The 22177-nt window shown below is 49.9% G+C and overlaps 9 protein-coding genes across 9 annotated transcripts; 5 read left to right on the top strand and 4 right to left on the bottom strand.

The window, feature by feature from the left end:
* Window positions 1-192: 192 nt before the first annotated feature.
* On the top strand, window positions 193-999 carry N7462_003521 (uncharacterized protein; the record flags this gene model as incomplete). The annotated part of the gene is made up of 1 exon (XM_057075247.1): window positions 193-999. The coding sequence occupies one exon, from the start codon at window positions 193-195 to the stop codon at window positions 997-999; it is 807 nt and encodes a 268-aa protein (XP_056934752.1).
* Window positions 1000-1260: 261 nt separating this feature from the next.
* N7462_003522 (uncharacterized protein) lies at window positions 1261-4270 on the bottom strand (the record flags this gene model as incomplete). The annotated part of the gene is made up of 4 exons (XM_057075248.1): window positions 1261-2224; window positions 2281-3635; window positions 3700-3887; window positions 3946-4270. 4 exons carry the CDS (start codon window positions 4268-4270, stop codon window positions 1261-1263), a joined length of 2832 nt encoding a protein of 943 aa, XP_056934753.1.
* A 3479-nt stretch (window positions 4271-7749) lies between these two features.
* On the top strand, window positions 7750-9390 carry N7462_003523 (wax synthase family protein; the record flags this gene model as incomplete). The annotated part of the gene is made up of 1 exon (XM_057075249.1): window positions 7750-9390. The coding sequence occupies one exon, from the start codon at window positions 7750-7752 to the stop codon at window positions 9388-9390; it is 1641 nt and encodes a 546-aa protein (XP_056934754.1).
* Window positions 9391-9542: 152 nt separating this feature from the next.
* Window positions 9543-11948, bottom strand: N7462_003524 (RIX1/PELP1 family protein; the record flags this gene model as incomplete). Its single annotated transcript, XM_057075250.1, has 2 exons — window positions 9543-11531; window positions 11616-11948. The coding sequence occupies 2 exons, from the start codon at window positions 11946-11948 to the stop codon at window positions 9543-9545; spliced, it is 2322 nt and encodes a 773-aa protein (XP_056934755.1).
* Window positions 11949-12272: 324 nt separating this feature from the next.
* On the top strand, window positions 12273-16005 carry N7462_003525 (uncharacterized protein; the record flags this gene model as incomplete). Its single annotated transcript, XM_057075251.1, has 5 exons — window positions 12273-12278; window positions 12371-12494; window positions 12566-12889; window positions 12949-13547; window positions 13612-16005. The coding sequence occupies 5 exons, from the start codon at window positions 12273-12275 to the stop codon at window positions 16003-16005; spliced, it is 3447 nt and encodes a 1148-aa protein (XP_056934756.1).
* A 385-nt stretch (window positions 16006-16390) lies between these two features.
* On the bottom strand, window positions 16391-17232 carry N7462_003526 (complex I NDUFA12 subunit family protein; the record flags this gene model as incomplete). Its single annotated transcript, XM_057075252.1, has 7 exons — window positions 16391-16439; window positions 16512-16649; window positions 16728-16797; window positions 16870-16950; window positions 17008-17014; window positions 17103-17123; window positions 17182-17232. 7 exons carry the CDS (start codon window positions 17230-17232, stop codon window positions 16391-16393), a joined length of 417 nt encoding a protein of 138 aa, XP_056934757.1.
* A 152-nt stretch (window positions 17233-17384) lies between these two features.
* On the top strand, window positions 17385-19105 carry N7462_003527 (CDP-diacylglycerol--glycerol-3-phosphate 3-phosphatidyltransferase; the record flags this gene model as incomplete). Its single annotated transcript, XM_057075253.1, has 4 exons — window positions 17385-17621; window positions 17694-17890; window positions 17950-18045; window positions 18106-19105. 4 exons carry the CDS (start codon window positions 17385-17387, stop codon window positions 19103-19105), a joined length of 1530 nt encoding a protein of 509 aa, XP_056934758.1.
* A 395-nt stretch (window positions 19106-19500) lies between these two features.
* On the top strand, window positions 19501-20238 carry N7462_003528 (HAD family hydrolase; the record flags this gene model as incomplete). Its single annotated transcript, XM_057075254.1, has 1 exon — window positions 19501-20238. One exon carries the CDS (start codon window positions 19501-19503, stop codon window positions 20236-20238), a length of 738 nt encoding a protein of 245 aa, XP_056934759.1.
* A 171-nt stretch (window positions 20239-20409) lies between these two features.
* Window positions 20410-21967, bottom strand: N7462_003529 (ribosome biogenesis protein LTV1; the record flags this gene model as incomplete). Its single annotated transcript, XM_057075255.1, has 2 exons — window positions 20410-21883; window positions 21948-21967. 2 exons carry the CDS (start codon window positions 21965-21967, stop codon window positions 20410-20412), a joined length of 1494 nt encoding a protein of 497 aa, XP_056934760.1.
* Between the last annotated feature and the right edge of the window lie 210 nt (window positions 21968-22177).

The following is a 22177-nucleotide window of genomic DNA, read 5'->3' on the forward strand; positions in this document are numbered from 1 at the left end:
TCGAGGACGATCTCTCAATTAAACTTCACGCATTACCACGGAACGTCAAACCTTGGGTGGCAAGTCACATGCTCCCACGACTTGGGAACGTCGTCTGAAAGAATTGGACTCGATGCAACATAATGTATCCTCCTCAATTTTCAATTAACAAGCCACGCCTGATGTTATTACTCCCGGGACAATGCTTTCAGCATGGTCAGCTGTGAATCACCCGTCGAAGGCATCGTCGGAGCATATAAGGGCAACAATTTTGCCGTGCAGGCCTCAATTGCCAGTCTCTTAGGATGCGCCCTGTACAGCGCCCTTGAGCTAGTCGTGCTTGTCTTTCTTACATTTAAGAGATACCATGGCTTGTACTTTTGGAGTCTTCTCTTTTCGGCGTCTCTAGGCGTTGTTCCCGACGCGTTAGGCCTACTGCTCAAATACTTCGACCTCGCCCCGATCTGGATCCCCGTCACGTTGTCCACGGCGGGATGGTGCATCATGGTTACGGGCCAGTCGCTCGTCCTGTATTCACGGCTTCACCTTGTTGTGTTGAACAGATTAGTCCTTCGTTTTGTTCTGGGCATGATCATCTTCGACGCGATCGCGATGCAGGTGCCTCAGATCATTGCTTCCTACGGGGCTGTCTATGCCTGCAGGCTAGAATTCCCGACGTTTTTCAACAAGTGGGAGAAGGTGCAGCTCACTGTGTTTTTTGTGCAAGAGATTATTATCTCAACGATATTTATTGTCCAGACGACGAAATTGCTGCGTCTTTATCCCAATCAGAGCGCCCGACGAGCAAACATCATGTACCAGCTTCTGGCGATCAATTTGTTGATTATCGTGTTGGATATCACACTTTTGACACTGGAGTTTATGGGTCTGTTCATCACTCAGACTGTCCTCAAGTGCTTCTTTTATACCGTGAAACTCAAGCTAGAGATAGCGGTGCTCTCGCGGTTAACATCATTTACTCGAGCGCATTATCAGCAAGGATCCTCGGAATTAAGTTGATAACGAAAGTCTTGCAGATTCGACCTGAATATACAGCCAGGACATGTCTCAAAAGGGTATTGTTGTAACTAAAAAAAACTAATGTAGAAATTAATTACTGAATTCTAAGAACTACAACTTGAAAGAGCGAAGCTCGAAGTTGGTTGAGCAAATGTACAAGAAAGGGGTGGGAACAGGCATACATTGTTCAGAAGCACCAAAGTGACCTGAATTTCCGCAAGATACTGACACACAGTGCCGTAATCGTAGGATTCGTATCCATTAACGCAGAAGGGTTTCAAAGTCAACAAAGCGAGTGGCTCGATCCTCAGGTCTCTTCTTAGCTGTCTCGCGAAATGCAGCGAGCATGAGTTTACGTTTTCGCTCTTGGATATCAAGCACTCGCTCCTCAATGCTGTCTTCCATAACGAGACGCCAAACGGTGGTTTCGCGCTTTTGACCAAGTCGATAAACTCGATCCACTGCTTGATCTTCAATCGCAGGAGCCCACCAACTGTCGACAAGAATGGCCTGGTTCGCTGCCACAAGATTGAGGCCCACACTGCAAACGCTTAGGCTGGCGAGGAGGACGGTGCATGACGGATCGTTACTAAAAGCATCGATCGAGCGGTCGCGCTTCACAGACTGCATCTTGCCGTCAACGCGCACAAAGTTGATGCCTCGTTGCTTGAGATGGGGCTCAACAAGGTCCAAGAAAGAGGTCCACTGGCTGAAAACAACCGTTTTTGTGCCTGAAGCCTGGCCTTGTGCCGTGAGAACCTTCATCAACGCCTCGATCTTGCTGCTAGGCTTATCGGGATCGCCTATGGGTGTCTCGGCAGCCTCTCCCAGCTCCGCAGCGGGAGGAACAAGTACTTGGGAGTCCTTGATCTCTGCACGGCAGAGCGGGCATTTGTGCTGTCGCTCGATAACTTGGTCGATGCAGCCTTTGCAAAATGCATGAGCACATGCTGTTATGACAGGTTGTTCGAAGTTGTCAAGACAGATCGCGCACACCTCCCGGCTCTCTATCTGGAGCTGGAGCATCTCCTGAAGAGCCTTCACATTCTCTGGTGTCAGAGGGACAACCTGATGTTTTTCCAACGTATCCATGAGACTGCTAATGCGATCTTTGCACAAAGCCCAGTGATTGCAAACCTGTCGAAGGCGCAAGATGACTTCCAGCAGAGACGAGTAGCTGCCATCCTTGTCTTTGAATTGTAGTAAAGCCCCTTTCGCTTCGCTCCTATAGTTGAGTTAGAAATTGATAGTAATCAATGCTTAAGATAACAAGAAACATACTGCAAGGCGCTGTATTTCTCTAATTCCTGTGGATGGAACTTGATGCGAAGAATGCGAGAAGTCATTATCGGTAAACGGAGGTTGATGAAGTCCATGTCCTTTCTGCGACGCAGGCAAAATGTTCCCATGAGAGCCTCCAGAAGCAAACGAGCTTCAGGGTTTCCGGTTGCGAGAGGCCGCATCAAGACACTGTTGAAGACGCTGAATTCCTCCAGTCCACCTGTCAGCTTCAAGAATCGAATTTGGGAATAGAGGTCCTTGAGAGTGTTGATGATTGGTGTCCCAGTCAAAGTCCAGCGAGAGTCCGCACGCAGACCACAGGCCGCCAGGGAAGACTTTGATCGGGGATTCCGAATTGTATGGCCTTCGTCAAGAACCACACGACGCCAGTGCACGGAGAAAATTCCTTGGGCAGGCGGCTGTTTCGCGTCAGGGCTGAACTCCGTGCTAAGGGCTCCGTAAGTTGAGATCACAACGTCATAGCTGGCCAAATTTCCCTTCTCCTTTTTGCCGGATCCGTGATAGATCAAAACACGGGGAGCAGATTCGCGATGGGTGTGGTCTTGAATCTGATTTCGCCAATTGCTCATTAGCCCAAGAGGTGCAATGATCAGAGTTGAGTTGCTAGAATATGGAGTGTGGGGTTTAGGATTGGCCATGATAAGAGAAATGATCTGAATTGTCTTGCCGAGACCCATATCGTCTGCTAGGATACCACCGCTTGCAAGTGGTGGAGCAGTTGCTGTGGAGAAATTGGTCGCGACATTCGTGAAACCGTTGCTACTGCGTCTCCATAGCTGTACAATGTCATCTGATCCGGGGGCAGGTAGGGTAGGAGATTCTCGATCGATCATCCATGCTAATCCCTGTTTTTGATATGCAAGTATTTCCGTGGATAGACCAGCAGGAGATTCAGCCATTGGCATTTTGGCCAGGTCGCCCTCCTTCTGCCCGAAAGTTTCGACCACTTGACCAATCTCTCTGGGGTTGAAAAAGCGGCTTTGGTTGAGGAGTTCATCGAAGCTTTCATTCTCCCCCATGCCTGTGGGAGTAGAAAGATTCGCAAAGTTGGGGTTATCATTGGATTGCCATTTCTGCGCTGCTTTCCCAAGTGCCATAGCACGGGCATTTTTTGCAGCTTGTTTCTCTGCTTGCTCTCGTTCCTTTTCCAGTCTCCGTTGTTCCCGCTCGGCTGCGATCAGTTCTTTTACTGGTAGCCTATCTGCCTGCATCCGTTTCTTGAGAGCATTTTTCTTGGCAGGATCAGCAGTTCCGTAAAGCCGCAGTTGAACAGGGCAGTTGAAGGCGCCAATCAGTCCAGTCAAAATGCCTTCAGCAGAAAGGTCTTTACCATCCTGATAACAAGTCAGTTCATATTCAAGTGAAATCGGGGAATGCATAAGGTTAAAGGTGCCACACCATGTAACTCGCAAGTTTGGCAGCGAGCTGCCGCGGGATGTGTCCAATTTGAGAGCCCATAACATTATCAACGCGAATCGCATTGCGATCGTATTTATTCTCTGGCTCTCGCTTCAGGATAACATGCTCTCCGGGAGTAGCACGACCGTTATAGTAGCGAACTCCTACGATTGTGCCCTCGATGGTCCCTGGAGAGTTCTTTAGTCTGGCTTTCTTTCACCACTGCAGAATTGCGTGAGAGACTACCGTAAAGGGTCGAGATAGACCCTGAAGAATCATCGTCCTGGCTTCCTTGGATCACATCCGCAGCACGCTCCTCCTCTTCCTCCTCTTGCTCCTCTCGCTCCTCTTCTGCTGTCCCATAGACTCGTGCGAGCTGATTCAACGGGAGAAACTCAGTGTTCTCTCCAAATCTCTGGTCAGTACTGACACTCAACAGATCGCTGGAGCTTGGCAAAGTTGGAAGCACGGTTCGGTTCGCTTTGGAGCCGCGATGGCTGTCGCCACGTCCGTCCTCAGACAGGCCCACCACGTCCACGTCCAACTTGCGCTTTCGTGACCCTTGCGTCATAGTTGCTCAATTTGGGACAATAGTCGAAAGCACCGGGGGGGGGGGGGGGGGGGGGGGAATGAGAAATTTAAGAACAATCTTGAAGTCTCGCGGAGATGGACTGCCTTCTATCAATATACTGAATTCAATCGTCCAAAGTGGAGGAGCTTTCGAGCTGCTGGTCGGTCAAAAGAACAGCTTCGAATTGGTTGTCGTTTCTTGTGGGTCGCAGCCCCTATACCTCCGTCCATTCACCGCCCGGGATTCGCGGACGATCGTCTCCAGAACAGTTCCGGACTATTAGTGCCTTACACCCCCCCCCCAACCCTTCCGGGTTGTGGGTGCGCCACGCACAGATGCATAACCACACACAGACGCATAATTTTCTCCTATCTCCTATTTTTTGCTTCCCTATCCAACACCACCATCTAAATATGCCTAAGTTCGATGAATCTCGTATGGCCGAGGCCTGCCTAGCTGCATCACGCGTTGAGAAGCCGAATATAGCGCGTTTAGCACGCGAATTTGGTGTTAATCAAAGCACTCTCTATCGCCGTGTTAAAAAAGGATCAGGGCCTAATACAGCTAAACGCAATGCTAAACAGGCCCTAGAAGCCTATCAAGAAGAAGCCTTGATTCGCTGGATTCAATATATGAACGATTGCTATATGCCTATCACTCCTAGGATACTAGAAGCGTGGGCGAATCGTGCATGCCAACGCGTCGGGAAGCCGTCGGTTAGCAAGATGTGGGCGTATCGCTTTATTAATAGGCTTCCTAAACATCTTCAATTAGGGCCTACTAAGCAGTATACGAAGGAATCAAAGCGAATACTAGCAGAAGATCCAGCAGCATTACAGCACTAGTACGATCTACTAGCCCAAACGATCAAGAAGACAACGCCTGCTCGTCTAGTCTATAACTTTGATGAATGCGGCTTTCAACCAGGCGAAGGAAGGTCTAGAAACGTTATATCTACTACTACTACTACTACTACTACTACTACTAGTAGTAGTAGTAGTAGTAGTAGTAGTAGTAGGAAGATAGTAGACCTTCCTCAGCCAGACCAAGGCGAAAATATTACGTCTATCGAGTGTATAGCTGCCGACGGGTGGCAGATGGAACCCTGGTTCATCTTTAAAGGCAACGGCATCTTTATGGAATCTTGGTTTAATCAAACAGAGAACCTACCACTAAGAACTACTATTACTACATCGCCAAACGGTTGGATAACCGATAGTATAGCAGTTTAATAGCTTCGATTCTTTATAGAATCAACATACGACCGTACGAAATCAGGTGAAAAACGTATCCTAATATTCGACGGTCACGGTTCGCATCTTACATTCGAATTCCTATACCTTTGCGAAGAGAATAATATCCTACCGATAGGATTCCTACCACATACTACACATCTTTGCCAGCCGCTAGACGGTAAGCCGTTTCTAAGCTATAAGCAACACTTCCGCTTAGCGAATAACGACTACGCGTTTTAGGGTAGAAGCCCTATCGGAAGATCAGAGTTCCTTCGAATAATCGGTGATATTCGGAATAGAGCGTTTAGCCAGCGAATCATTCGTGAATCGTTTAAAGATCGTGGGATATATCCAGTCGATAGTAGAAAGGTTATTAATAGCCTTCCTATCCAAGATCACCTAGGTCTTATAGCGCCAGATCTACAACCGCTTCATTCAACGCTTCATACAACACCTTCACCACCACCTATATCTTCTTCTAGTATCGACAAATCGCCGCCTAGATCTATACAGGATCTAGAGAAGAATTAAAGGAAGATTGCTAGATATCAACAAGAAGATCTTACACCTAGGCAGCAACGCAATCTTGACCGGTTATTTCATCATAACAAGATTGCTATAGAGAACCTAAATCTAGCGAACGATACTATTCGCAAGATTAGGGAAGCTCAACAACCACTACAGCGCCCAATCACTAAGCGCCAGGTTAAAACACCGCTTAGCAAAACAGGGGTACTCTCTATTAGAGATGCAAACCGTTCTATTGCTAAAAGAAATGAGAAGGAAGCAGAGGCAGAGCGGAAGCGGGTAAGGAAGCAGTGGAAGAAAGCGTATGGAACATCACCACCACCAGATCCTACACAGGAATCCCAGGCATCATTAGATAGAGCAGAGGAAGCACGTCAGGAAGGTAATATTTTCTTTATAGATACTAGTGGTATGCAGTAGTAGATAGGGGAAATAGGAAAAATTATGCGTCTGTGTGTGGTTATGCATCTGTGCGTGGCGCACCCACAACCCGGAAGGGTTGGGGGGGGGGCGGTGTAAGGCACTAATAGTGGACGCTTCTCCAACCGCCTAAACTATATCCTCGAACGCCTATCCCGTCTGGATCACCCTATTCCAAAGTCCTCATAATGCTTCGTTTTCAAGGAGCCAAGTCCTGTGACCGGATTTGCGAGGAGCATAAAGAGGCGGGGTTAAATTACTTTCGATCATGTCACTGAACGCACCTTCGAGCTGTACTTTGATAAGCGCGCGTGCCGCGTGAACTTAGGAAATGGGAAAACCTATGATTATAACTTGCAGACGATCGATATTATGCCTGAAAGCGTATACTACTTCGGTGCCGCTGCGGAGTTTGCGCAGATTATTACTCGATGGGGCCCCCAATTCGAACAGAATCTACTCAGATCGTACGGTCCAGCGACTTATCAGTCGAGTTCATAAGCTAGGCATTCCGATAATGCTTGGTGCCCCCAAGACGAGGAACGACCACGCTGGCCAAGCCTGGTTATTGAAGTCGCAAGATTGCAAATAAACTCAAAATTTATGGACGATGTTCGGTTCTGGATCTGTGAATCTGAATGACGGGTAGATAACTCTGACAATCGAAATTACCTCTCGTTCGATGGATTTCTAGCAATGGAAATACAACCCGAAACCCCCGCGGAAGCCGGCTTACACACAATCTATGAAGATCGTGCGAGATGCATCTCTTTCTTCAATCAAAGTTCAAGCAGCTAAGCCGAAACGCCTTTTCTTCACCTAACAAGAGCTCACCCGAAAGAGCCTGGAGCCTGGCATTGAATGCTCTAAACTTACAACCAATCAAGAGCATGCTATAAATGGCCAAATATATCTGGGAAGATTGTAGCGGGATGAGTTATGACTTTCTTCAATAATGGTAACATAACATGAAAGTTATACGGCGACATAGTATTATTGAGGAGCACAGTTACGTAGATGATGAGACCATGCTGACCTAAACAGCACGTGTCTATATTCAGTCACGTGATTCTGTATTACTTTGACCTTACTTTGACCTTTGTATTGAGATAGAAACACCGGCACCGTTAGAAAGAGGTACATTTTCTCTTTTCCTTTATTCTTGCCCTCCTTCTTTCTTTTTCTTTCTTGGGGATCCCGGATGCACTGCACAGATCCCCTCTAGATCATTGGTGCTCTCCCTCCTATTTCTTAGCGCCTTCGCGGAGTGTCAAGCTCCCAATTAGCGTTCCCCGAATGGCTGATCCCCGCCATGGGTCCTACAAGGATCTGGTCCAGGCCCATGGAAAGGAGCTAGATGTGTTACTACGACAGGGCATCTATAAGCCGGTTTTTGTTTATCATATTCTAATATTCCACTTTCTACCTATCATTGGCCTCATTATCCCACGATCTAGAGCCACCCGGTACGTGCGGCCGGGCATTTTCGTGGTATGCCTAGGGGTTTCAATTGAGACTCTCAAAAGCCACCGAACTTTACTCGGGGGGAATGGATATATGATCGGCTTGATGACCGCGTGGTGGCTAGTATGGACCGCCACTCTCTTCATGTTTACCGACCTGGAGCGTGACTTTCAACGAATTGAGCGAGGATCCGCGACGGATCATGAACCGGATACATCCTCCTCATTGCCAGAGGATACGAAGTCAAATATGAATTCCATCTTGGCAAATGGCCAACGGGCGAGTCCTGTGAGTGGCAAAAAAGCGACCCGCAGTACATCGACAATCATAGACTGTGCAAAGCAGCGCAGCCACAATACATTTCATTGGCAATCTTATCCTCGGAAATTCAGACATCGTCTCGACTGGTGTGCTGGGCTACTCTTTAACCTTCGAGGTCCTGAGTGGAATTGGAGAGCACCGAGACTAGGTCCCCTTCCCCGGTCAGTACATGCACAATTGGATTTGGGCTTTGACTCGAACCAGATTTGCCCGGAGAATGACGGCGCCTCCATGAGCCCCAGAAAGACGCTCGAGTCAGCCTTTTATATGTGCCTACAATCCTATCTTCTCTTAGACTTTCTCAAGGTTGTAATGATGCGAGACCCGTACTTTCGAGGCTACGTTTCGAGTGAACTGGGCCCGCCATTCCCATTCTCTTGCCTCATCCCTTTTCCTGTTCTGGTGAACTTCTATCGGTATTTCCTTAGTGCGACGGGCGTCTATGTGGCACTCAATTTTGTCACATCATTTAACCCCATTTGCTTCTTAGGGCTGTCGCTAGCCTTCCCGAATGCTTCTCGCAGGTTGACAGCTGCTCCGCTGGATGAATCTTGGCTTTACTCTGACAACTTTGGACCCATCGTCTTTCCTGTTCTTAATTATGGGCTAGCCGGATGTTGGGGAAGGTGGTGGCACCAACTTTTCCGATACGGATTCACTGCTAGTGCGCGGTGGGTTCTGTCACTGCTTCCGACAAGCGTTTCGGACAAGCCACATATCAGGCGAATAGTTCATCTCGTCGTTGCATTCGCCCTTAGCGGCTTCATTCATTCTTGTGGCAGTTTCACGCAGTTCACAGCTACTCAGCCTCTTTCGGGGCCATTTTTATTCTTTTCCCTTCAGTGCATGGCCATCTTCTTGGAGAGCGTCTTCAAGAGCGTGATTGTCCCGAGAACGCCTCTTGCCCGCGTTCCTCGGTGGCTCGGACAGACAGCTAATGCATTCGGGGTCATCATGTGGTTTCTCTACTCTGGTGGATTTATTGCAGACGACTTTGCAAGAGGCGGATTGTGGTTAATGGAGCCAGTTCCCATAAGTCCACTTAGAGGTCTCGGCCTTGCGCGAGACAAAGGATGGTGGTGCTGGGACTTGCCATGGTTTGGGTACTGGAGTGATGGAACCTACTGGGGCAGTGGAATCCGGGTTATATAAACATACACATTTTGAATTCTCAATAGACTCATTTTTCGGATACAAACTCACGTCAAGGTATATGTATATATATTCCAACACACAATGGCTCTATAAGGGGTTTAATACAAAGTTCATTCATTTTTAACATATTTTGTTAACGCTTTTTGGTTTTAATCCTCCATTGTGACATCGTCGTTCTCCTCATCGTCATCATCAGTATCCGGATCCATGTTCAAGGTTGGCAGCTCATCATCGCTATCATCTACTGGCAAGGGTCCTTCTTTGGAATTGGAGGGCGCACTCGATGATTTCGCTGTTTGTGAAGTCCCTTGGACGTGTTGGGGAACCATGGATGCTTCAACCCTAGCAGATGGAGTAGCTGGCGGGGGCACCACAGGTTGAGTCTGCTCTGCAAATCGAGCCTTCTTAACCTGCACAGGCTGCGTTACTGACGCAGGAGAAGAAGCCTGTACTTCGGCTGTGGTCTCCTCAAAGAAGGTCCGCTTATTCTGGGCTGCCGGGACCTCAGACTTGGGGGCTGCGACGGGAGCCATGACCGGTCCCTTCAGGAACTCGGCCGTGTTTGGAACATCGTTGGATGTCTCATACTCCACCTCGTCGTCTTCTTCCTCCTCTTCCATGTCAGCATACGAATCAAGCTCCGGTACTGTCATCAAGACAGGCATTCTCGGGCGAACCAAAGCTTCAACTACCATCTCATCAGAGTAGCTGCGGACGAGGAACGGCATGATGCTAGAGCCCGCCCCACGACCCTTAGCGGCTGGAACAGGGTTCAGCACGCTAGCAAGCATTGCATCCTTATCCGAGGTCAAGATGATTGTACGATCAATTTCGGCGCGAATCGATGCCGCCAAAAGCTCCGCCGGAGCAGACACGAGGAAGGCTTGGAGGAATGCAGACGCAGCCTGTTCAAGGTCAGGGAATTTTGACTGAGCCTTGAATTGGCGACTCTTCTGCAGCTCCGGGTTCAAGAAAGAATCCGCATTTGCTGTGCCTTGGCCCGCCTTAGACTTCGACTTGGGATCGGATTGAGACTTGGACGGAGTCGTAGAATCGCCGGTTTGAGGAAACAAGTCGTGGCAGCAGGCATGAAGAACATTTGCAACGGAAGCCACGCTCTGCTTCGTCATTCCAGGTCCATTCAAGATGACCACAGAAGAGAGCAAGTCATATGTGGCCAGCCGGACATCTCTACTGAACTTTTCGTTTTTGAAAACCCAGGTGACTTGATCGATAATGTTCTGCGCGATGGGAATTGTACTGGTTCCCAACACATTGGCCACATGGGCCAAAAGGTCCATGCATGCAGTGTGGATGCGAGGGAGTTCTGCCCAAAGCAACTCCCGCTCGTCACGGCTGATTTGAGAATTGAATTGAACACCATTCTGGGAAGCCTCACCATTGGGTGGAACGACCACCGACGTGAGTCGAGAAGTCAAGTCGAGGATCGGACCGAGAGGAATGGCAACGGTGGCGGTGGATGGCATGGAAACAAACCCAGCAAGAATGTGCAAAACTTTAATCAATTTGTCGGTCCCCGCATGAATTCCGCTCCAACTGGGGAGTCCCAAGGGGTCAGAACTTTCGTCAGCCAATTCCTTGCTGTATATTTGTCGCGTAGAGACCAAAGTAGTATCCACAGATTCCCATTGCTCCACAACCGATCGGAAAATATGGTCGGCTGCCCTATGGGCGGCCAAAATAGCCGACTTGCAATCCTCGGTCCAACCAGAACCCGACTTGTCCTTTGGCGCGCACTTGTAGAGAGACGCGAATAGTTGTTCTGAGACATCCAGCACTTGCTCGGGAAAATACACCAGCGCAGACGAGCCTAGAACCTCGGCAAGCAAGGACCGAAGCTGGGGACCAAACGGACGGAAGATGGTAGGGTGACGGGGAACCAATTCTAGCATGGCGTGCAGGACAGTCTCCATGAAAGGAGAATTGGGCCTTGGAGTCCGGGTCGATCCAGAAGGCGATTTTACCAGATTTGACACTAGATTCAAAGCCGCCGTAATGAATCCAGGTAGGTGAGGTGTCGTAATCTCTCGGACAAGGGTCGGATACTGGTAAGTCAGGTGGAAGATGCGAGTCAAGGTGATCAGACACATTTTTTTCGTGGAAACAGGGTCGGGTTTCTAGAATCGGGATCCAGATCAGTCCATTGCGCTCTCAAAAGAATGGAATACCAGATGCAATACGGCATCACAAGAGCTTCGTACCGCCAAAATTCCAACCAAACTGCGAACAATGGGTTCATAGCCCCGCAAAATTTCCCATTGCCCAGCTTCGACGGCAGCTTTGACCAAAATGACCGCCGTCCATCGGCCCTCGACGCTGCGGTCCTGCAGCAGGCTCGCCAAGCGAGTCTTCAACTTGTGGATTTGCACGGCATGATCGGAGTCGGATTTGCCGGGTTTCTGATTCAGTGGCGCCGAAAGGAGCTCGGCACAATCGCTCAACGAAGTTGCGAGGAATGAAGCGATCGAGGGCAATTGGTCGACCGGCGTAGTAGTCAACCGATGCGTCACAGCGCGCAACGTGGTGGAAGTCATGATGCCAAAGTCGCGAGCCTTCCTCTCTCTTTCTGTAATCGTCTCCCTCTCCGAACGCTGTCCGCTCAATTGCGCACGAGCAAATCGTAAAAAAACGAGGGTCGATATCGTTGTAGAAGAAGGAAGGTTCTTATCGGTATTTTTTTTTCGCAGTTGAAAGCTCGGGCCACATGAAGCCTCGGTAAATTACCGTCACGGCGGTACGTAATGGCCCTCTCCACCCCTGGGCGATCATCGCGGCCTTGAATTGCGCTGTTCACTGCGCATGGTGGGTTCTCCTCCTGCATCTCTCTCCGCGCTTTCTTTGCAACCCTCCTGATCACCATGGCGGTGAGTGTGCTTGCCCTTGCTTTTTCATCTGCCCTCGTACCTCGTTCCTCGCTGGATCGGCGACGATAAACAAACTAACACGTGCGAGGTAGGGAGGCAACGCCGAGAAGGGACAACGCTACATCGCTTCATTGGACCAGGCGCGGGCTCAGGGTAAATGGCAGGATGTGCCCGAATTGATTCGCAAGGTGACCAAGCATGCACCGCAACGGACGTGTAAGTGCGCGCCACTGCCGTGCCCTCGGTGCCCTTGGATTGCGCTAACGCTGGCCCCATCCCAACAAAAGGTGTCATTCAAACCGCGACAGCAGAATCCCGAGTCGTTGCATATCTCCAGAAGAAAACATCCTCCGAGTCGAGCGAGACGCCTAATTTGCCCGAACTCATCCCCGCCCTCCTGACAACCATTGAGAATAATGACGGTTCCCCGCAAGAGATCTTTCAGGCACAGGTCTGCTTGGGATGGATCCATTGGACCTTGAACGAACCAGGGCTGGCAGCCGCACGTCTGCCCAAGGACCTGGCCGCGACATTAGAGGCGCTCACAAATGAGGGCAAGGGTCTGTCTACCTGGACCGAAGTCTGTCTTGTCAAGGGATGCTTTATAAAAGGTATATCAATTCACCATCAACCGCGGCTAAGCGTTCTTTGCTCATGACTGTGCTTCTAGGAATGGCACAGTTTACTGTGACTGGAATTGACGAGACCTTGGAGACCTTCGCTTCCCTCATACCATGGCTAGGTAGCTTGCACCTGGACGCGGGTGCCAACCCCCAGTTTCTGAACTGGACTGAGGCATTGCTTTCAAAGGGTGCTGTTATGGCTAGCGATGAAGCCGTGAGCACGACCCCGTACTCTGATCCAAGGCACGTGGAGATTGCTCTCCGGATGTTTCGGTTGTGGGCTAGTCTCCCCACGCCCAAGGGCATTTATGAGGATCCGGCTGCTGACTTAGTCCCCCGCAAATCCATGTATCAATCATATTATGCGTTCCTTACAATTGTGCTCCAAGACGATCTCATCTACACGGCGCCCAACGATGGCCCGGATCGCCCCCAGCTGGCCAGCGAACTACGCCGTGTCGAGTCCATCTGCGAAAACCAGCTCCTGCGCGAAGTCAAATTCCCTACAGCCAGTTCCAACAACTTTCAAGTCGAAGCATGGGTGGAGCAAGTCATCTTAAACTGGCAGGTTCTCTGTGGCCCCCACTGGCAAGACTCAGATCTTGGTGAAGGTGGCCAGAATGCTGTCGGGCGCAATGTTTTGGACGTAAGTACCAGGAACACAAATCCATACTTGTCTAGCTATTTGACTGACAATTTAATAATCATAGATTCTATATCGAGCTGCCACCAAGACTTATCATTCACATCTGATCCTGCGGCGTTTGTTCCACGTTCATTCCGCGTTGGCCGATTTTGACTTGGCGATCCAAGCCCTCGATTCCTACATAGAGATTGTTACTGCAGCCAAGGAGCGAGCCGAAAAATCAGCCGAGCTGGGAGAGTTGGAAAGGGATGAAATTCTTCTGCAAACTCTCTCCGAGGGCGTCACCTTACTGAGCTGTCTGGGCTCTTTCGACGAAGCAGAAAAAGCGAAGAACTTGACCGGGTTGATTAAAGAATACATCAAAAAGCAGGCCACCAGTCAAGCTAACGACAAAGCGAATGGAAAACTTCTGCTAACCCAGGACCCTCATTCTCCGAGCTCTCCAGAAATTGCCAACACGGTTCTGGCTGCTGCTTACCGCGCAGTAGGTGTAGGACTTGCAAACTGGGCAAGCTACACTCCTCAGAACGAGGCCCGAGATGAGATCCGCGGGGAGGCAGTGCAGTATTTAGTCAAAAGCATTGCGCCTGAGCTGGGTAATGAGCTGAGCTATTCTTCGCTATATACGCTCTCTCTTGTTCTTGCCGAAAACCGCGATTTGGATGCTGCGATCAATTATGTTAAAACTGCTCTTACTTCGCATGGTTGTTCCGATTCCTCTGCGGAACTTTCCAAAGAGCGGGACCTTGTGCCATTGTGGCATTTGCTCGCTCTGTTACTCAGTGCAAAGAATGAATTCGATATCGCCGAGCGTTCATGCGAAGCAGCATTCGAGCAGTTCCCTTCAGAATTGATTCCAAAAAGTCTTCATGAGCGACGCTCAGATAGACGATCATCGAGACAGTCATCTCACTCCAAGGAACGCGGCCCCAAGCGTTCCTTAGTCAGTCGATTACAAGGTCGGGAGAAGGAGAGGATCCTTCAAACCCGCATCACTCAGCTCGCATTTATTGAGGTTCTCGAAGGCCCTGAAGCTGCTGTGAACCAAAGTGGTCAGCTACTGGGCCTCTTCGGCACGCTGTTCAGTGATCTCAACCTTGACAGCGAAGGCACCAAGCCCAAGACTGAACATCTAGTTCCACCAAAGAGTTCTGCAGGTACCACAAAGAGCTTCCGCAGCAGCATTTTCAGCCGCAGTCGAATGTCTCAACTTCCAGATCGTCGAGCGGAGCCTTCTGTTGCACCACCTGTGCCATCGATTCCTAACGCTCACACTGGTAGCACCGATGCACCGGCCATCCAGGTCACAGACGAAGATCAGGGTCATGAACGCGCCTCTACGCTAGGGAGGACAGACTCGAAGAAACTGAAGAAGCGCAGCAGCAGCTTCCACAGGAATGAGAGACCTCGAATCCAAGAGCCTCCGCTACCAAATGGGACAGACTCACCAGACATGGTTGGCATTGCGGTATCTGGCAACTCTTCTCCAATATCAGCAGCTCATTCACCAACCGGAAAACAGCCGTTGCAACCTGTGGCGCATAACATCCATCATAAGCAACAACCTGCTCCCGCTGGTCATGAGAACCAACCACCAGTACAAGATATCCGACTCCCATTCTCCCATCGGTTTGACTCCCCTACCAAAGCCACTACAAGATTCTCTTACGCCCAGTCGCAAAAACATGCTCTTGGCCTGCTAGTCAAGATTTGGCTTATCATTGCCGGTCTCTATCGCCGAGCCTCTTTGTTCGATGATGCCCGCGAGGCCTGCCAGGAGGCTATGAAACAGAGCGGGCGAGTGGAAACACTGACTGCATCTTTTGAATCCTCGGCGCGTGCCTTCACCAAGCGCGGTTGGGACAATGCCAAGAGCTCAGAGGAGCTTTGGGCTGATGTTTATGCTGAACAAGCACTGCTCTCTCAGGCTCAGTCAAATCCTCACCAGGCCATTAAGCTGTTTGAGGATGCGCTCCTGCGGTGTCCCGATCATCCAACCGCCACCATCGGTCTTGCCAATTTGCTCTTAGATGTCTGGGACCAGAAGCTCCCGCTTGAACCTTCGAATGCCGATGTGGATCTCGACATCTCACGTGTGTCATTATTGTCGGAAATGCCGAAGCCGAATTCAGCAAAGGCGGTCTCCATTGAGGAACTCAAGGCCCCTGATGTGGAAATTCCACCCCCTGCTGAAGTCTCACCGTCTCCCCACGATGTTGACCCTAAGCACCTTCATCGTCTAGCGGCTCGAGATCGCGCATATGCTCTCCTATCCGCATTGACCAAGCAAGGGAGCTCGTGGGATAATTCAGAAGCCTGGTACGCATTATCGCGAGCCTATGAGGCTGGCGAGCAGGTTGACAAGTTGAAGGATGTTCTCTGGTGGTGCATTGAGCTTGAGGACCGGCGGCCAATCCGCCACTGGTCCAATATTGGCTCCGGGCTGTATGTTCTCTGAAAAGGAAAAATAAACGAAAGAGCGAAGACGCATTCTTCTTTTTTTACTATCTTCTTGTATCTACTTTTGATTTCCCTCTCACTGATCTCGCCCGCGTTCACCCCTGTTTACGTCTTCAACATTTGAGATACCATGTTTCCTGCGGATTAGGGACTTGCTCGCATGATCAGCTTTTTTAGTGTCGAGTAATTGAAAATGGAAATTTTATCGAAGTTCCTGGACTAAACTCTTCTCATAAAACCACATAGCACACAACTTTATATACATCTCCCAAAGACACCCGACTAGGGCACCTTGTGGGTCCAGAAAAACAAAGTAAACGGACGAAACGGGTAGATCAAATTCGATAGTTGGATTCATTTTTCTATTTGTTGAACCAACTCGTCTACCGCGGCGCAGCAACGGGGGTCCAGGCGGAGTACTTGGGACGGGTGCTACATCGAGAACGTTAGTCAAGCTCAACTTGCTATTTGAGGGCCTGGGTATTGCTTTCTAAGCGCACATACGTCGAGTACGTCTTGAAGGCAGCACGGCTGAGCGTAGGGTTGGGACGATGCTCAGGCAGCTCCCAGGTACGGACGCCAGTCTGCAGGATCTTGTCGGCGTGCGGGGGAGAATCAACCATGTAGGAGATCCAGGCGTGCCTAAGTCAAACGTTTAGCTTATGTTGTTACCCAGCATGGCAGCGCGCCCCCAAATTGAAAAGACAAAAAAAAACCTACCAGCCAGGCTCAATCTGGTCGGGCTGGTACTCGGGCCAGTTAACCTTGTAGTCGACCCAGCGTGTGCGGACTGTCGACGAAGACAACCCCGGTTAGCATTCTGTATCCTTTGGCGCCAAAAATTCCGCATGATAGGCCTTACGAGGCAGCTCCTCCTCCATGTTCTCATAAAACTTGTTTCCGAAGCGATCGACTCCGACAAGAGTTCCAGCCTTGGTATCACCTGGCGTCGCACTGTTAGTTTCAAACTCTTTCTGAAGCTCTGATCAGGAGGACTTACCGATGTTCTATTCCAATCAGAAGGGAAAAGAGTCCTTGTCAGTTTTCTGGGGGTTTCATCGATTGGTATTCGTGTATCTGCGGCGAAAGTCATACCTGCATCTGGTGGCCAAAGTCCTACACAAGCGCGTTAGCAACCCCGGTTATCACGGGTGAGAATCGACAAGCCACCTACCTTGACGCCAATTCGGCGCAGATTGCGCAGTGTCCGCAGAATAGTCGACATCTTTGCGGTGCAATTGAGGAGGTTGAGGTCAGAGTCCAGCAAGAGGAGCGATCCGGGCGAGGTCGAAGTCCGTGTGTTTGCAGTGTTTGCACATATCCTTTGGAGGGCTAGATTTCCCGATTCAGAAATCCTCCTGCCCGCGCAACCCAGCAATGTTCGGTCGCATTGGAGGCCAGGCGCTTCGCTGCGCAGCTCGTCGTCCTTCGGCCCCTCGCAAACTATGCGGCCGCAAGTTCTCGGCCCATGCTGGTGCCAGCGCCCCTTCTTCCGCGCCGTCACCTCTCGGAAGCATCACAATCGAGCTGGATCGCATCGCACCCCGATTTGAGATCCCGGCCTCTCGGATTACGATTTTGGATTCCCCGGCCAATTTCTACTCTACATTGAAGGTATCTTTCTCTGAGATGAGTCATTGTTTCTTCTGCATACTCCTAGGTCAAATTTAACTTGCGATTGCGCAGAACAAAATCCGAAGTGCCAAACGCCGCGTTTACCTCTCGACCCTTTATATCGGCAAATCCGAATATGAGCTCATCGAGACTATATCTTCGGCCTTGCGTGACAATGCGGACTTGAAAGTGTCGATCCTCACCGATGCCCTACGCGGTACCCGAGAGACCCCAAATCCTTCTAGCGCCTCGCTACTATGTTCATTGGTGTCGGAATACGGTCCGGAGCGAGTTGAGATTCGAATGTTCCATACCCCCAACTTGACAGGGTTGAGAAAAAATGGATCCCTCGTCGTATCAACGAAGGATGGGGTTTGCAGCATATGAAGCTGTATGGGATCGATGATGAAATCATCATTTCGGGGTATGGAGTCCCTTTCAGCATATTTGGAGACGATAAACACCATGCTAATCAATTGCGCAGAGCAAATCTCTCCCAGGACTACTTCACCAACCGACTAGACCGGTACCATGTCTTCGATTCTAAGGCCTTGACGGATTATTATGCTCGCATTCACCATGCGATTTGCAGCCTGAGCTTCCAGGTCTTGCCAGACCCTCACAACCATGCCGGCTACCTTCTAGACTGGCCGACTTCCAACGGTGCTCCTTCGCCCTTGGATGCTCCTCAGGATTTCATATCTTACGCATCAAACTTTCTCAGCCCCCTCATACAAGCATCCGACAATAAACCCGCTCTCCCGTCGTCATCAAGCCAAACCTTCGTCTACCCTGTTGCACAATTCACTCCGCTCCTGAAACCCGACACATCTACCGAATTTCCGGCTGTCACAAGCATCTTGCGTATGTTGTCTGAGTCGCCTGCATTTACAGGAGCCCGTTGGCTTTTTACCGCCGGATACTTCAATATCCATCCCGTCCTCTCCTCCCTCCTCATCTCAAGTACTTCTACCACCTCCGAAAAAGCCTCCACCACTCAAGGCACCGTTTTGACTGCTTCGCCTTGGGCCAACGGTTTCTACGGCTCTCCAGGCGTGTCTGGTATGCTGCCCGCTGCATACACACATCTCTCGGCTCGCTTCCTCGACCGCGTCGCTGCTGCGCAGGCCACAAACTTCATTCAGCTGAAAGAATGGCGCCGTGGTACAGTTGGCACTCCAGATGGGTGGACATACCATGCTAAGGGTCTCTGGATCGCCCTACCACGTGAAGAGCACCCTAGCCTCACCTTCGTTGGTAGCAGTAATTATACCAAGCGGAGCTACAGTCTCGACCTCGAGGTTGGCGCTTTGGTAGTGACAAATGACCAAGACCTGAAGTTCAGGCTTGGTGAGGAGACTGAGTGGCTTCAGAAGGACTCTAGTCCAGTTTCCAGGGAAGACTTGATGCGCACAGAGAGACGTGTCGGCTGGAATGTGCGACTCGCTATGTGGATAGTCGAGAAAGTTGGCGGTGCGCTGTAATCCTCTCTATGTAATTTAAATTGTATATATAGACGCAAACACACCATGAGATATCCTCTCGCCTGTACTTCTAGAATACTACATCTTGTCCTCCATGTCTTCACATCGACCCCTTCTATAACAATTGTATCAAAAGTTTCCAACATGTTATCGAGCCAAGAGACCATAGTCTATCCAAATAGGCCTGCAATTACAGAAGCAGCATGAAGAGACAAGTGTGGCAGAGTGCATTAGAGCATAGACCTCGAAATCACGTGCATATGCCTGCATTTATGGATCAAAAGTATTTGGAGCACGCAATACACGCTCTATTTTACAGTATACTATTCTGCCGGTCGAAAACTTCGCCGGTTTCATGAAAAGAAACTGAAGCATAAGGAGTTTATTGAATCGCCATGGATAATTTAGCTCCCGATATACGCTCAGAGCTTGCATCCAAAAAGTGGTTCGGGTTCGACCTGGACGACACGCTTCATGATTTCCGCAAAGCAACTGGTCAGGCCTCGCTCACGGTTTTCGAGGCCATTCACGACCAGTATGCGATTGATATCGATGTCTTGGAGGCCTCGTATCAAGGAATTCTACAGAAATCTACTGCAAATGCTTTTACAGATGGAAAAACCTCGACAGAATATCGCCGTGACCGCATTAGCCATCTTCTCCAGACCCACGGAATTGACTCCGATATTCAGATCGACAATTTCCTAGATATTTATAAGTCTTCGTTGGAACGCAACCTCAATCTCAAAGCTGGTATTCTCGATATTTTGGATAAGCTTCAGCAGCTCAATAAGAAAGTGATTGTCGTGACTGAAGGCCCTGCCGATGCTCAGGAATGGACTATTCAGAAACTAGGCTTACAGCCCTATGTCGATATTTTGGTGACAACAAATGAGATTGGAAAATCAAAGGTAGACGGCATTTTCCAAGTGATATTGGACAAGTATGGAATTAAGCGAAGTGACATCGTTTTTCTTGGTGATAACGCCGTTCGGGACGTACAGGCAGCACAGAAGGAGAGCATCCTGGCGATACTCTACGACGAGGGGCAAGAAAGCCAGTTGGATGATTTAAATTACCTGAGAATTAAATCTTGGGAAATATTGCACGGTATTCTTGAAAACTCAGAATAGAGTGAGGTATCAAGTAGTAATATCACTTTTGATCTAGCTATCATATCACCCTTGCAGATATGCAAAAAAGAACATCTAGAAAAATTGGGGGAAAAATCAAATCCAAACGCCGTACCATGACTGGGGGGAATTTCCATTCAATGTCGTATCATGTATATCATGTGTATACATCTAGGCTCTCCCGGGGACTTTGCCAGAGGCGCCCGAAAAGCGAGCCGGCCCGAGACCTGAGCGCACTTCGTCCAGCATACGAATGCCGATAGCCTCGTTGCCGTTCTTGCCACGCTTGTTCTTGGCTCCCTTGCGTTTGGCCTGGGCGCTAGTGTTGTCATCCCAGCTGGCAAGGAAGTCATCCATGACATTGTGGAAATCGCTGCGAGAAACAGCCGCGCCGTTGCCATCAACCAAGCTGGGTGCCTGAGACGAAGCGGTGGACATGCCTGTCATACCTGTAGCACCGGTCATACCGCTGACCATGGACATGCTATCGTCATATTCATCTTCCTCATCGAGAGAGTACAGAGCCTCAACCCGTTCGAAGCGATCGTCCAACAGCCGGTGGCCATCGGTACGCGCCAACGAGGAAGAAGTCATTGAATATGCCGAGGGATTGGTCAAAGCACCCTTGCGCTTCTTCCGACGAATAGGGGTACCACCAGCAGTAAAGACAGTAGACGCAAGAGTACGTTGTTCGGATGGCGCAATTGTTGGCGCAGCAGGACCGGCCGTCTTGCCAGCTTTGGCGTCCTTCTTGAACTTGGCGAATTCGTGCATCCATCCTTGATCCGCTGGTTGCATATCTGGAGCGGGAATATCATGCTCAGGCATTTCACCAGGGGCCAAGTCATTGGTGACACTTTGCTCAGACGCGGCCTCAGCATTTGTGTATCGCTGAGCTTCTGTGGTATGTGTCTGAACAGGAGCCTTCTCTGTAGCATCCGATTCCCATCCATCGTCATCCTCATCATGATCGAAGAGCGTATCTTCCCAGTCGCCCTGATCCAGTTCCTCTCCGCCCTTCGTCAGCTCACCAAATATATCATCGTCGTCGTCATCGACGAATGCTTCGTCTTCCAGAGCTTCAAGAGCCTCGCGCAAACGGGGGTCCATGTCGGGTTGGAATCCAGCAATTGCATCGGGAACATTCTGCTGATCCTGGTAGGTCGGCTTCCGAACATATGAGGACACGGTCGAGCGCATATCGCCATACTCCGAACCGTAAAGACTCTGGCTACCGTGGGCACTTTGCGAGTCGTCCAAGGAGACCTGACGTAGGGCATCTTCGAGTTTCATGCCCTTAGCCTTGGTCTTTCCCTTGGGAGCCTTCGCCTCCACGAAGTATGAGTCTCCACTGCCCGTACCAAGTTCGCGCAGATGCTGCATGTAATCATATTGAGAATCGTCATAGTAAACGCCGTAGTTGGCTGCCTCGCCCTCGTTCTGGCGAATGCGCTCACTGTCAAATTCATTCTGAAGTTGAGAGAGGTTTCGGGACGGTTTTTGCGAGGTCGTTGATGCACCAGAAGGCACAGGAGCAGGACCAGAGACTTGGTGAAGGACTCGATCGTCCGCTTGGGGGTCGTGAATTAATGGATCATGCTGAGAGCGGTGAAAGAGCTGGAAAGTGCTCGCGTTTTTCTTGTCGCTATAACGGGGAAAAGTCAGTAAATTTATCGCCTGGGGCCAGGGTTGTCTTCAGCATAACTCACATCCACTGGCGAGGAGGCATTTTGGCGTGCGATGATTGACTTGAGTGTCGCGCTTCAAAAAAAAGCGAAAAAAGTGGGATAGATAGGGTCACGTGGGGCTTATCGATGCCTGAGCCCCTCGGGTCCTCAAAATGTGGCGCCTGAAAGAGCCCGATTTAAACGAGTAAACCGGAATAAAATATATGTGCGAGCGTCAGATAAACCAATAGCATGAGAATAAGAGATCAATT

The sequence above is a fragment of the Penicillium macrosclerotiorum genome (genome assembly GCF_028827735.1).
Source record: "Penicillium macrosclerotiorum strain IBT 26536 chromosome Unknown utg000003l_segment0_segment0, whole genome shotgun sequence".
Taxonomy (NCBI): Eukaryota; Fungi; Ascomycota; class Eurotiomycetes; order Eurotiales; family Aspergillaceae; genus Penicillium; species Penicillium macrosclerotiorum.